The sequence below is a fragment of the Diplotaxodon limnothrissa genome, linkage group LG7 (genome assembly GCF_057381915.1).
Source record: "Diplotaxodon limnothrissa isolate DT_005_m linkage group LG7, D_limnothrissa_male_GT1.1, whole genome shotgun sequence".
Lineage (NCBI taxonomy): Eukaryota > Metazoa > Chordata > Actinopteri > Cichliformes > Cichlidae > Diplotaxodon > Diplotaxodon limnothrissa.
This window is the reverse complement of record NC_140602.1, coordinates 9,897,028-9,909,372: the sequence shown is the minus strand read 5'-3', so window position 1 is coordinate 9,909,372 and position 12,345 is coordinate 9,897,028. Positions and strand designations below refer to the sequence as shown.

Sequence of the window (12,345 nt, the reverse complement as noted above, 5' to 3'; positions counted from 1 at the left end):
AATCCGTTTTTCCCCTTTTGCGTCAGCGTGTGGTGGCTCAGTGCCTGGGCGAGTGGAGGATTTGGGCTGCTGTTGCTGCCTCTGTTCCTCTTCTGCACCCACTTAATATGTTCTCAGAAGAAGGGCTGCAAGTAAATTTTACATGCAGCATGGCAGTGAGCCACACATCTTATTTACCTTATTGTACAACAATAATGAATTGAAAACAGAGTCCGAAGTTATAAATCTGCCTGTTTCCCAGGTCACAAGCTGTGACAGACAGAACATGCAGCACGAACGTCCACAGCCTATATCATAACTGTCATTTTTGTTTTGCTTTTTGTCCCTGGATGTGCAGCAACATGCCAACATGCCACTTTGGTGAAAACTCAAAGCAAGTTCTAAGCAGACTGGTGCCCCTGGGCAAGATGATTTATTTGGGTCACATTTTATGTAATAGGTACAAATGTGGTGCAAGATATGATTTCATGAAACTTTTTTTTTCTTTTTTTAATGCATATTTACCATTAGGTGTCCTTGAACAGCTTCTTGGCAGACAGCAGTCCTCTCACCCAGCATAAATCTTGACGAAAAAAAAGAGGATGCAAAGATAAGAGTAAGAGTTAAGGAAGCAGATGGTAGAAGCAGCTTGTTCTCTCACTCCCAAGCTTTGAACCCCACACCCTTGCCTTTAATATACATTCAAGGATTCTGCTGAGTGTACTGAAACATAAAGCACAGACAAAGAAATCCTGCTAAGCTCTCGTTTCCTTTATTCCTTGATTGTACCTCTCCTTACTATGATTTCACACACTGTTGACTTCTGTACAGTCTGGATATTTCTCCTATTCATTGAGGGGGGATTTGCACTGGTGCAAAAGATTAAAGGTAAGATTGCAATCTTTATTCTGCTCCTTTGACAAATGGACTCCTTTATACATTTCCATATTCTTCTTTAATTTGCGATGTATTTATTTATTTATTACACAATTGTGTCCATAACTGCATTTTAGATGTCAGCAGCTTTTACCCGGATAATTTTTTGTAGGTTTGAATGCCTTGTGTTGCTTGGTTTTCATAATGTGCAGATTCAGGTGCAGGGTCGAAAGCAGTTAACCCTTCTCTACGAGCGCGTCACTGTGGAAACTGGGTACGAACCACTGATGGCGGCACTTTCAGTTCCCCAAACTACCCAAATACGTACCCTCCAAACAAGGAGTGCCTCTATGTGCTGGAAGGTAACTGATGAGAAGCACACAGCCCAAGCTGAAAAACAGTTCAGATATTGGGACATATTCTTGTATTGGCTCGGATTGGCTCTGCGGGAATCCGATGCCATCGACACATATAAAACCTATTATGTACAATGCCTCATTTTCCTCTTTTGTCATTAAAGACAAAACTGTGTTATTTTAATGTATCGTTCATTAACTTCTCAACCAGTAATGATATATAAAGAACATACGAGACAGAGTAGCATCTGAAAGGAGCAAACGTGTCTTTCTTGTTGCCGTTTTTATAGCGTTTTGTATTCCTGAATCGGCTCTGACAGTAAAAGAGTGCCAATTGTTCCCCAGCCCTGCCTCGCCAGAGAATAGAGCTGATGTTTGACGAAGTCTTCCACATCGAGGCGTCGTTCGAATGTCGCTTCGACCACATCGAAGTGCGGGACGGTCCCTTTAGTTTCTCCCCGCTCATCAATCGCTTCTGCGGATCAGCCAGTCCTGGACTCATCCTGTCGAGCGGACGCTTCATGTGGATCCGCTTCTTCAGTGATGAAGAGCTGGAGGGGACTGGCTTCCAGGTCCAGTACAGCTTTGCTGCAGGTGACTAAAATGCAGAGTGGATGTACCATTTTCACACTGCTCAAAAACAAATAGCCTTTCCGGACCAGTGATTCTGTGCTCTTCTTATTTCTCACCCCGAAGATCCTGAATTTCATCTGCATGTGGGAGGACTTTTAAACCCCATCCCAGGTAGTGCAACAGCATGTATAAGAAAACCCATGCAGCTCCAGGTGTACATCTTTAGACTGCCATGTGAAATAAAGTTGTTACTTTCCATCTGATCACATGTCCTCCTTTTTGCTTCCACTTTGTTTCTTGCCAACTGTCGTCTCTGGGTCAGATTGCCAGTTTGAGCTGTCTGGAGCTGACGGTGTAATCCGTTCAAGTCAGGTGGACGAAGAGTCCAAAGTGAAGCCAGACCAGGCAGTGGATTGCATCTGGACTATACGTGCCCCAACAAAGAACAGGGTAAGATATTGAAATGACATCGTTAAATTTGCATTTATACATCCAGTTCTCCATTTCTGCGTTTTCAACTGAGTGATAACTGAAAGTTTTAACACTGGAATTCCCAGCTTCTACCGTTCTACCTTTAAAAGCCGGAGAGCAGTCAAGTCAAGAAGGCTTCTACCTGAGACCCCCGCGGAGTCATCATTTTGCGTTTCTACCTTTAAAAGCCGGAGAGCAGTCAAATGCTGGAAGTGGAAGCTAAATTGGCTAGTCATTCATATGTATATTGGGTCGTTACCTAGGAATTCTGGAGGGAGGGGATTGGGGGAGAAATCAACACACATGAGTCTAGGTCCTTTGTTGCTGACATTTATTGATAAAAACAGTAGTTTCATTTCATGTTATTTCCTTTTTCATTTCAAGCAAGGAAGTGGATGTAGTTAGTAAGTAAGATATTTCAGACATTATTCTGACACAGAGGAGGAGATACTGGAATTATAATTAGTATCTATGCATGCATTTGTGATTTTGTTTGACCTTCCCATTGCTCACAATTTGAATTTGTTCACACTGCAGATGAGTGTCTCAGTCCCCAAACAAGCTCTCTTTTTCGGTGGAGAAGCAGTCTCCTCATCCGCAGTGAGTGTGGAGAAATCAACACACATGAGTCTAGGTCCTTTGTTGCTGACATTTATTGATAAAAACAGTAGTTTCATTTCATGTTATTTCCTTTTTCATTTCAAGCAAGGAAGTGGATGTAGTTAGTAAGTAAGATATTTCAGACATTATTCTGACACAGAGGAGGAGATACTGGAATTATAATTAGTATCTATGCATGCATTTGTGATTTTGTTTGACCTTCCCATTGCTTACAGTACAAAAAACCAACCATTTGTACACATATGTACTAATAATAATAAAAAGTGAGTGCAACACTGCAACCCATCACCCCGTCGTTCAGTGGTCGTTGATCAGTGGTCCATTGTGGCACCATTCAGAGCACTGGTACAATAGTACCAGCAAGATATGGGAAGACATTGCAAATGTACTTGGATTTTAGGTTGCAAGCCACCCAAAACTTGATCCCAAACTTGTCAGGTTTACTTGCAATATACTGCAGGAAACCCGTCACCCCGTCGTTCTGTGGTCCATTGTGGCACCACTGATCAACGACCACTGAACGACGGGGTGACGGGTTGCATTGTTATGTGGTCACACCCCCGTCGTTGATCAGTGGTCCATTGTGGCACCATTCAGAGCACTGGTACAATAGTACCAGCAAGATATGGGAAGACATTGCAAATGTACTTGGATTTTAGGTTGCAAGCCACCCAAAACTTGATCCCAAACTTGTCAGGTTTACTTGCAATATACTGCAGGAAACCCGTCACCCCGTCGTTCTGTGGTCCATTGTGGCACCACTGATCAACGACCACTGAACGACGGGGTGACGGGTTGCATTGTTATGTGGTCACACCCCCGTCGTTGATCAGTGGTCCATTGTGGCACCATTCAGAGCACTGGTACAATAGTACCAGCAAGATATGGGAAGACATTGCAAATGTACTTGGATTTTAGGTTGCAAGCCACCCAAAACTTGATCCCAAACTTGTCAGGTTTACTTGCAATATACTGCAGGAAACCCGTCACCCCGTCGTTCTGTGGTCCATTGTGGCACCACTGATCAACGACCACTGAACGACGGGGGTGTGACCCCGCTGATCAGTGTGACCTGACCCCACTGATCAATTGTGATCAAGGGTATATATATGATACAATCTCACTGCACTTAGCCTAACCCTTCATTGCCCTGAAGAATCCTGTGGTGTACGGACCTCCTCTCCAAGGAAAGAAAATGCAGAGAAGACTCACCACCCAGCAGGCGTTGGAAATGATCCTGGCGGAAGTCGACCCTTGTGACTCGGATGGAGAAGACCTAGAAGTTCAGCCGGATTCGGACTCAGAGCTGTCTGATCAGTCTTCCGGTTAGTTTCATTTCATGTTATTTCCTTTTTCATTTCAAGCAAGGAAGTGGATGTAGTTAGTAAGTAAGATATTTCAGACATTATTCTGACACAGAGGAGGAGATACTGGAATTATAATTAGTATCTATGCATGCATTTGTGATTTTGTTTGACCTTCCCATTGCTCACAATTTGAATTTGTTCACACTGCAGATGAGGAGACTGCTTCTCCACCGAAAAAGAGAGCTTGTTTGGGGACTGAGACAGCGAAAGATGGCACAGTGTGGCGTGAAGAACATGTGGGGACCCGTCTCCCTTTCACCCCTATAGAACCGTACGCTGCAGATGGAGAGCCAACGGCTAAGGCCAGGAGAAGTATCTTGAGTCGCCTTCAGAGCTTCCTGTGTTTCATCACTCTTGACATGCTTCGTAGCATTCAAGAATGGACTATTCAACATGCACAGCAAACGGAGCATGTTTGTTGGTTCATGGACCTCCCTGAACTAATGGCATTTATTGCTATTGTCATCTTGCGGGGGGTTTACAGGGTTCCATCTGTAAATGACTGCTGGTCAGCAAACCTGGGAAACCCACAGATAATTGGAACTATGGCACGAAACCGCTTCCAAGACATCATGCAACACCTACGCTTTGATGACAAGTCCACCCGCTGTGATCGAGCAAAGACTGATAAGTTCGCAGCAATTTCCAGTGTGTGGGGATCATTTGTCACCAACTGCATCACGTGCTACAACCCTGGTCTACATATCACCGTTGATGAACAGCTTTTCCCATCAAAAACTCGGTGCAGTTTCCTGCAGTATATTGCCAGTAAACCGGACAAGTTTGGGATCAAGTTTTGGGTGGCTTGCAACCTAAAATCCAAGTACATTTGCAATGTCTTCCCATATCTTGCTGGTACTATTGTACCAGTGCTCTGAATGGTGCCACAATGGACCACTGATCAACGACCACTGAACGACGGGGTGACGGGTTGCAGTGTTGCACTCACTTTTTATTATTATTAGTACATATGTGTACAAATGGTTGGTTTTTTGTACTGTAAGCAATGGGAAGGTCAAACAAAATCACAAATGCATGCATAGATACTAATTATAATTCCAGTATCTCCTCCTCTGTGTCAGAATAATGTCTGAAATATCTTACTTACTAACTACATCCACTTCCTTGCTTGAAATGAAAAAGGAAATAACATGAAATGAAACTACTGTTTTTATCAATAAATGTCAGCAACAAAGGACCTAGACTCATGTGTGTTGATTTCTCCACACTCACTGCGGATGAGGAGACTGCTTCTCCACCGAAAAAGAGAGCTTGTTTGGGGACTGAGACACTCATCTGCAGTGTGAACAAATTCAAATTGTGAGCAATGGGAAGGTCAAACAAAATCACAAATGCATGCATAGATACTAATTATAATTCCAGTATCTCCTCCTCTGTGTCAGAATAATGTCTGAAATATCTTACTTACTAACTACATCCACTTCCTTGCTTGAAATGAAAAAGGAAATAACATGAAATGAAACTACTGTTTTTATCAATAAATGTCAGCAACAAAGGACCTAGACTCATGTGTGTTGATTTCTCCCCCAATCCCCTCCCTCCAGAATTCCTAGGTAACGACCCAATATACATATGAATGACTAGCCAATTTAGCTTCCACTTCCAGCATTTGACTGCTCTCCGGCTTTTAAAGGTAGAAACGCAAAATGATGACTCCGCGGGGGTCTAAGGTACTACCCCGAAATGACTGCTCTCCGGGGGTGTAAGTGTTAAAAAGGAAAAGCAGAAAGGAAAGGAAAATAAAGGAAAGGAGAAATATTTCTTCTCAACAAAATGAATTTAAGGAGAGGGGATATAATTCATTGGGAACAAAATGACAAACAGTACAGTGGAATGAAAGATGAGTCTGCAGCCTGCAGCTTATTTTGCTTTCTGCTTTCACCCTTCACCCTCTCCATATCTGCTGTGATGTATTTTTCTATATTCTTTACTTTATTTGAAAAACAAAGCATCCCAAGCATCTTTTTTTTTATATCAAGCAACTACTAATCTGCAGCTTATGCATATAAATAATAAACATGTGCATCGATAATCTGACAGTCAGCTTAAGTACATCTGCAGTAAAGCTGAGTCAAAATGATTTATATCAGTGATGATTCAACTGTCTTCTGTTGGCAAACAGAAACTAGCTGAATTACAAACCCATGTTGTAAAAAGCTGTGAAATGTAAATAGGAAGGGAATGCAATGCTTTGCAAATCTCATGCTGTATGTTATTTACAAGAGAACATGTTAAATGGTAAAGAGTTTAAATATTTAACCATCTACAGTGCATTTTCAAAAGATTGAGAGAATTTGGAGAAATCTCTGTGCAAGGGACAAAGCTGAAAGCCAGAATTGGATGCTGTCATAGTTTAGCAGATTGAGGATCCAAATGCAGACTCTGACAGGCAGGCCTCGATGTAGCAAGAACCAAAAATGCTAAAGTCCATTAAGAAGGCAACTGAAAGTTGGGAACACACAGGGAGAGAAACATTAACATACAGACAGAGACAAAGGGAGTCACTAAGCCTGTCTATACAAGCTGACACACTAAAGGCTAATCATGAGGGTTGGGAAGAGGTAGGAAATGAGAAACAGCTAAAGACAAATTAGAGACAACAGAAGTGAAACTAGAAATAAAACACAAAAAAAGGAAGTCACATACCTACCACAGAGATAAGACCTTAGCACACTCATATTTGACAAAGACATGAAGGTAAAGCCAGGAAAATAAACATGAAACAACTATGCTAAATCGACCCAAACCAGAAAATAAACTGAAAGGCCCAAGATACATAAAGATCAAGTTTAACAGTCAACTAAGAACCATAAAATAATAGTATTCAGTTAATAAGGCTCAAACTCTGGAACATGACAGATGCCCATAATCTTCAGGCTCTCAGATGGCACTGCATCAAAAACAGGTGTGAGTCCGCCACGTAAATAACTGCATGAGCTCCAAAATCACTGTCTGTGAACACAGTTTGGCAAATCAAAATTTCAAACTATTTTTTTGGAAAACTTGGGCGCTGCTTTCTCTGGACTAAGGAGGAGAGGGACCATCTGTCTTGTTATGAGCGCAGACTTAAAAAGCATGAATCTTTGATGGAAGTGAAGTAGTACCTATGGAAGTGGCTGTACAGGTACCATGTATATGATATCTTTTTCAGATAAGGCCTTCTATATTTCAGCAAGACAAAACTAAATGTACTGCACGCATATGTCAACATCATAGCTTTGTAGCAGAATTTCTCGGATGCCAAACCGGCCTGTCTGCAGCAGAGACTTTTCATTAAATCAAAACATTTGAATCATTAAGCAAAAGCTACAACAAAGAATGCCCAGGACTGCTGAGCAGCTAGAATCCTACATCAGGCATGAACAGAACAACATTCCTCTCCTAAAAGTCCAGCAGCTGATCCTGCGCTTCCTAGGACGGCGATCTTTTGGACAAAGATCTCAGATGTTGTTCCTGAGATCTGCTGGAGGCACTCGTCCTGTATGGGGGTACCACTGTTGCCTTCACCCTTCACGTCTTCTTGAGCTCCTCTCTCAGCCCGTGGTACTTCTCGAGCTTCTCGCGTACCTTTTTCCTGATGTTGTTATCACTCGATAGAGCTACATCTATCACTACAGCTGTCACTACTATGTCTGGTTGGTTAGCCATCACCAGTTTGTCTGCCTGCATCTGGAAGTCCCACAGGATCTTAGCTCGGTCATCCTCAACCTCCCTAGGGGGCATATCTCATTTTGACCTCAGGACTTCCAGGCCACTTCCAGGCCCTGTAGACTACAACAGCCACTTGGTGATAGCGTTCCACGTATGTCCTTGCCTGCTAGCTCCAGCATGCAGCTGGGGTCTTGCCTGGTGTGGTAGACCCCAACCTCTATGGAAATGGCAGGAATATTGCTCCCAGTTTAAACAGTTGACTTGTTTTTCATGTTTATGGGATTTACAAATCATTGGATTCCTTTTTTATACAGCATCCCGACTTTTTTGGAATCAGGTTGTGTGTGAAAAATGAAAAGTGTACACTGTTTCCCTCTCCATTACTCATTCCAGATTTACCTGCGATTTTTGGAATACCAGATGGAAAACTCCAATGAATGTAAGAAGAACTTTGTGGCTGTTTATGATGGCAGTAATGCCATTGAGGATCTAAAGGTAATTCTTTGCATAACATCATAAATATTACTCTGTCTCTGCCTGACGCACTAAGTTTGTTGCGCATTACATTGCACTATGCTTTCAGGTCTGAGGTTCTTCTTCTGCTACAGGATTTATCTTTCTTTCTTTGCCATACATGCTCCTTTTTAATGCCATATTTAAATCACAAATATGTAGCAACTGTTCTACAGACCTTGGCCTCATTGAGTCCGCACATCAACATCCATAAAAGAAAGTGGTGTGTGGTTTCTTGCAGGCCAAGTTTTGTAGTACAGTAGCTAATGACATCATGCTGGACACTGGTGTGGGAGTAGTGAGGATGTGGGCTGATGAGACAAGCCGTCTCAGCCGCTTCCGGATGCTGTTCACATCTTTTGCTGACCGTGAGTGTCTCCTTCAGATTATTCTTTCCCCCCTGCCCATCATTTTGCTTTTTCAGCTGCGATGGGAAAGTACATGTATTAAAGATACGGTGCATATTTTGGTGGTTACTTTTAATCACTGCACCTTATATAGTACGTCTTAGCAATAGGAAATAATAATAGTTCTGATAAGCATTTTATAGTTGGATCTCTGATAAGGACATGCCACATTCTTTCTGCTTGTAGCTTTCGATGCTTTGTCAGGTTGTACACATACTTCATATACACTTGTGTTTGTGTTTTAGCACCCTGTATGAGCGGTGCGTTCTTTTGCCACACTAACATGTGCATCAACACTTCTCTGGTGTGCAACGGCATACAAAACTGTGTCTTTCCTTGGGACGAAAGCAACTGCAAAGGTACCTCGATTCTGCTGAAGCCTTTTGGCAGAAATGCTTTCTTTGGTCTGCTGTGATGTGTTATGCTGTGTAATTCTGTCATGCTTTGTGAAATGATGGATGTCATGTCTGCCTTTGTTGTGTCACATTGAGTCTCCTTGAGGATCATTATGAAACACACACACCGGCTGCAGCAACTACAGAACAGTTAATATCGATGTGTTTCCACTTGGCAGGAAAAGCACAATCTCATAGTTTTGACGCGTTTCCAACTGAAAGGCCTTCAAGGCTTTTTGGCTAATAAGTGGATCTTAAGCATTTCTAGTGCTGGGATGGGTGTTTATCAGTGCCTTAGCTTTTAGTAACTGCTTTGAATTGTTCCTGGCATCCAGAGATACGAATTGTGTTGACACAGGAGGGAACAAGTAAATGACTAATGCACTCTCGGTGCCTTTGAAAGCCTCTGATATTTTTAACTCTTTATGTCGTCATTTCAATCCTCCAGAGAAAAAGAACAAAGGTCTTTTTCACCAGATCACAAAGACTCACGGGACAATAATCTGTGTGTCTACGGGGGTGGTGCTGTTACTCCTAATTGTCTCCATTCTGGTGCAAGTCAAGCAGCCACGTAAGAAGGTATTTAAGAAAATTTGTTGTCGAATTCTTCTAACATCATCCCACTAAATTTTTCTCATAGAAACTACAAATAAAATAGTGATTCCCTGTCATATTTTAAAGGTGTTGGTTCGTAAGAACAACTTGTTTCCTCGTGCTGACTTCCAGGAGGTGTTTGACCCTCCTCACTATGAACTCTTTAATCTCAGAGACAAGGTCAGTTTTATTGCTTTTACACATTATATTATTGGTACATGTTTATATCGTTTTAAAACTACTAATTTATTAACGTTGTCCTTCACAGGAGATTTCTTCAAGAGACCTTGGGGAGTTGTCAGAGGAGCTCCAGTCCCTACAAGCGCTCAGGAGGTCCTCGTCAGGATCGCGCTGCATACACGAACACCATTGTGGCTCTCTGGCCTCTATCAACTCCATTAAAGGCAGCCTAGGGGCGCAAGGCCTGGGAAGGGGATCCATGGAGCTTCCACCTTTCAGAGTAGACTTCCAAAACTCCTTGCCTCCCCTAAGAGATTTCAACAGCAGTCTGAGGAAGAAGAGCTGGCCCAGTATGAAATCAGGCCGAATGCAGGGCCATCATGGTATGGGAGAGAGAGCTCTGGGGCGGCAGGACAGAGTAATGGAAGAGGAAGAAGAGGAGGAGGACGGAAGGTATGATGTGTATGTGCGGAGAGGCGGAAGCCGAAGAGGCTATGAAATAGCCCAGCAAAGATCCCTGTCCATGGACTTTTGAGGAGAAAACACAAGATCTGCGTTAGGGTAGGTAAACACTGCCTCAACTTTAGGGAGGAGCTTTTCAAATTTACAGGAAAAAGGAAAAAGAAAGAAAACCAATGGCTTGTGCAAGTACACTTTCCTTCTTCTCAGTAAGGCTAGAAAACATAGGCTCTGTTAAGGAGCAACAAGAAGATCCTCAGGCACTGCCAAATCTGCTTATATACTGAAACAGCAAACAGAGAGCTGTTATCAAGTCTCTGACACTGGTGTAAAAGTGAAACTAAAAGAAAAAGCTGTATAGTGTTCTTGTCTTGATGTATTTTGTTGAATACATTTAACTGTAACGCGAATAGATGTTGTGGAAGTATGTTTTGAGTCAGTGTGTAGAAGAAGTGTGATTACATTTTGAGTATTAGTGAAAAAACTACATTGGTTAAAAACAAAAAGGTAATTTCCACACCTCTGACTTAGGAAAAGTCAGCTCCGAGTTAAAGTTGGTTTTAGTTTTACTGAAGGAAAGTCTGGTTGTTCTGCAATCCCCTTTTGGGCATGTTGCACAAGTACACAGGTTGGAAATTTTACAATTATGTCACTCTTCAGTGACACACCTGACCTTATGAAAACCGGAAAACTAGGTTTCTTTTTACAATCTTTAAAAACAAATGGGTTACCAGATCTTAACACAGTGGGGGAGAAGCCAACATAGTCCTGTTAATTAGCAAGGAGGGTATTTAGGAATTAAACCATTTAATAAGAAATGAAACCATGTGAGTACTGACCTCAAAGAAAGTGTTTGAATGGAGAAAGTTAGACATGGTTCGCCTGGTTTCACAGTGGATCTAAAATGCTGTATTCCAATGTTTTCATGTGTTGTGATCTTAAACACAGTGTCTCTGAAATTCCCACAGAACCTCTTACATAACCTTGTAGCTGGCACAAACCTCATTTGGAAAGCCTTGCGGTGTAGTCAGCATACCTCTGCAGTTCATTTGTCATCCTCAAAAAAATTCACTGGACCAATAATTAATGGGGCAACATAGTTTGTCTGCATAGACATAGACAAAAGCCTGACAGTGCATTCTCAGTGCTAGTGTGTGTGCTGGTAACACAGTGTTATACAATTCTCATTTGACCTCTAAGGATAGACTTATAAACTCACGATTAAAGGCTTCCAGTTAAGTTTCTATGCACTGGCTACTTTGTACACAATAAAAGCTATGATCAAACAAGTGATAGATAACGTAAATGGGTCAGTCATGATAATGTACTCTGTTTTATATGCTTCCATAAGTTGACCTTGTTTGTAGGGAATATGCATTATCAGCTCCGGTACACAGTCTTTTTTTTTTCTTTTTTTTATCTCAACATCCATGAATAGGCACGATATCTGGAACACTTCAGGTAATAAATGACTCCAGAGAAATAGGTCAAAAGGTACAGGAGATGTAGGATTATTGCTATATAATAACTCTCTGTGTGACAATAGTTAAGCCTGTCTTCAAAGGTGTGTCTCATTCTTTTCTCAGTTTGATCAACGCTGGGAAAATATCTGCACTAAGGAGCTAAAGAAGTTTAAGTTGGGTTTTTTTGTCTGATTTTTTTTAGATTGTTACAAGCCCTGTGTGCTTATAGTCACCACAAATAGTTTGAAAGCCATAATCATTTGTTTGTTGTTGTTTTTTTACTACTTTTAATTCATTTATAAAAACATTTTTACTTTGTCACAGTTGGTTAGGCTGATTCCTTTCAAATTAAAACTGTAATATTCTACAAACACTTTTGCTTATGCTTCATGATATCCATCTATCACCTGCAGGTGAGT

General features: G+C 41.7%; 1 protein-coding gene across 1 annotated transcript; it reads left to right on the top strand.

The window, feature by feature from the left end:
* Window positions 1-779: 779 nt before the first annotated feature.
* On the top strand, window positions 780-10,539 carry neto2b (neuropilin (NRP) and tolloid (TLL)-like 2b). Its single transcript, XM_085357350.1, has 11 exons — window positions 780-867; window positions 1,068-1,217; window positions 1,557-1,805; window positions 1,908-1,955; window positions 2,107-2,234; window positions 8,309-8,410; window positions 8,670-8,796; window positions 9,081-9,194; window positions 9,679-9,809; window positions 9,912-10,004; window positions 10,096-10,539. The coding sequence occupies exons 1-11, from the start codon at window positions 780-782 to the stop codon at window positions 10,537-10,539; spliced, it is 1,674 nt and encodes a 557-aa protein (XP_085213476.1).
* The last annotated feature ends 1,806 nt before the right edge of the window (window positions 10,540-12,345 follow it).

What these genes read in the sequence shown, in the direction of transcription:
- neto2b (XM_085357350.1), top strand. Translation starts at nt 780, where the DNA reads ATGATTTCACACACTGTTGACTTCTGTACAGTCTGGATATTTCTCCTA. An exon ending in GTTCACATCTTTTGCTGACC is followed by an intron (nt 8,797 to 9,080) that starts GTGAGTGTCTCC and finishes TTTGTGTTTTAG; the next exon opens with CACCCTGTATGAGCGGTGCG. An exon ending in GGACGAAAGCAACTGCAAAG is followed by an intron (nt 9,195 to 9,678) that starts GTACCTCGATTC and finishes TCAATCCTCCAG; the next exon opens with AGAAAAAGAACAAAGGTCTT.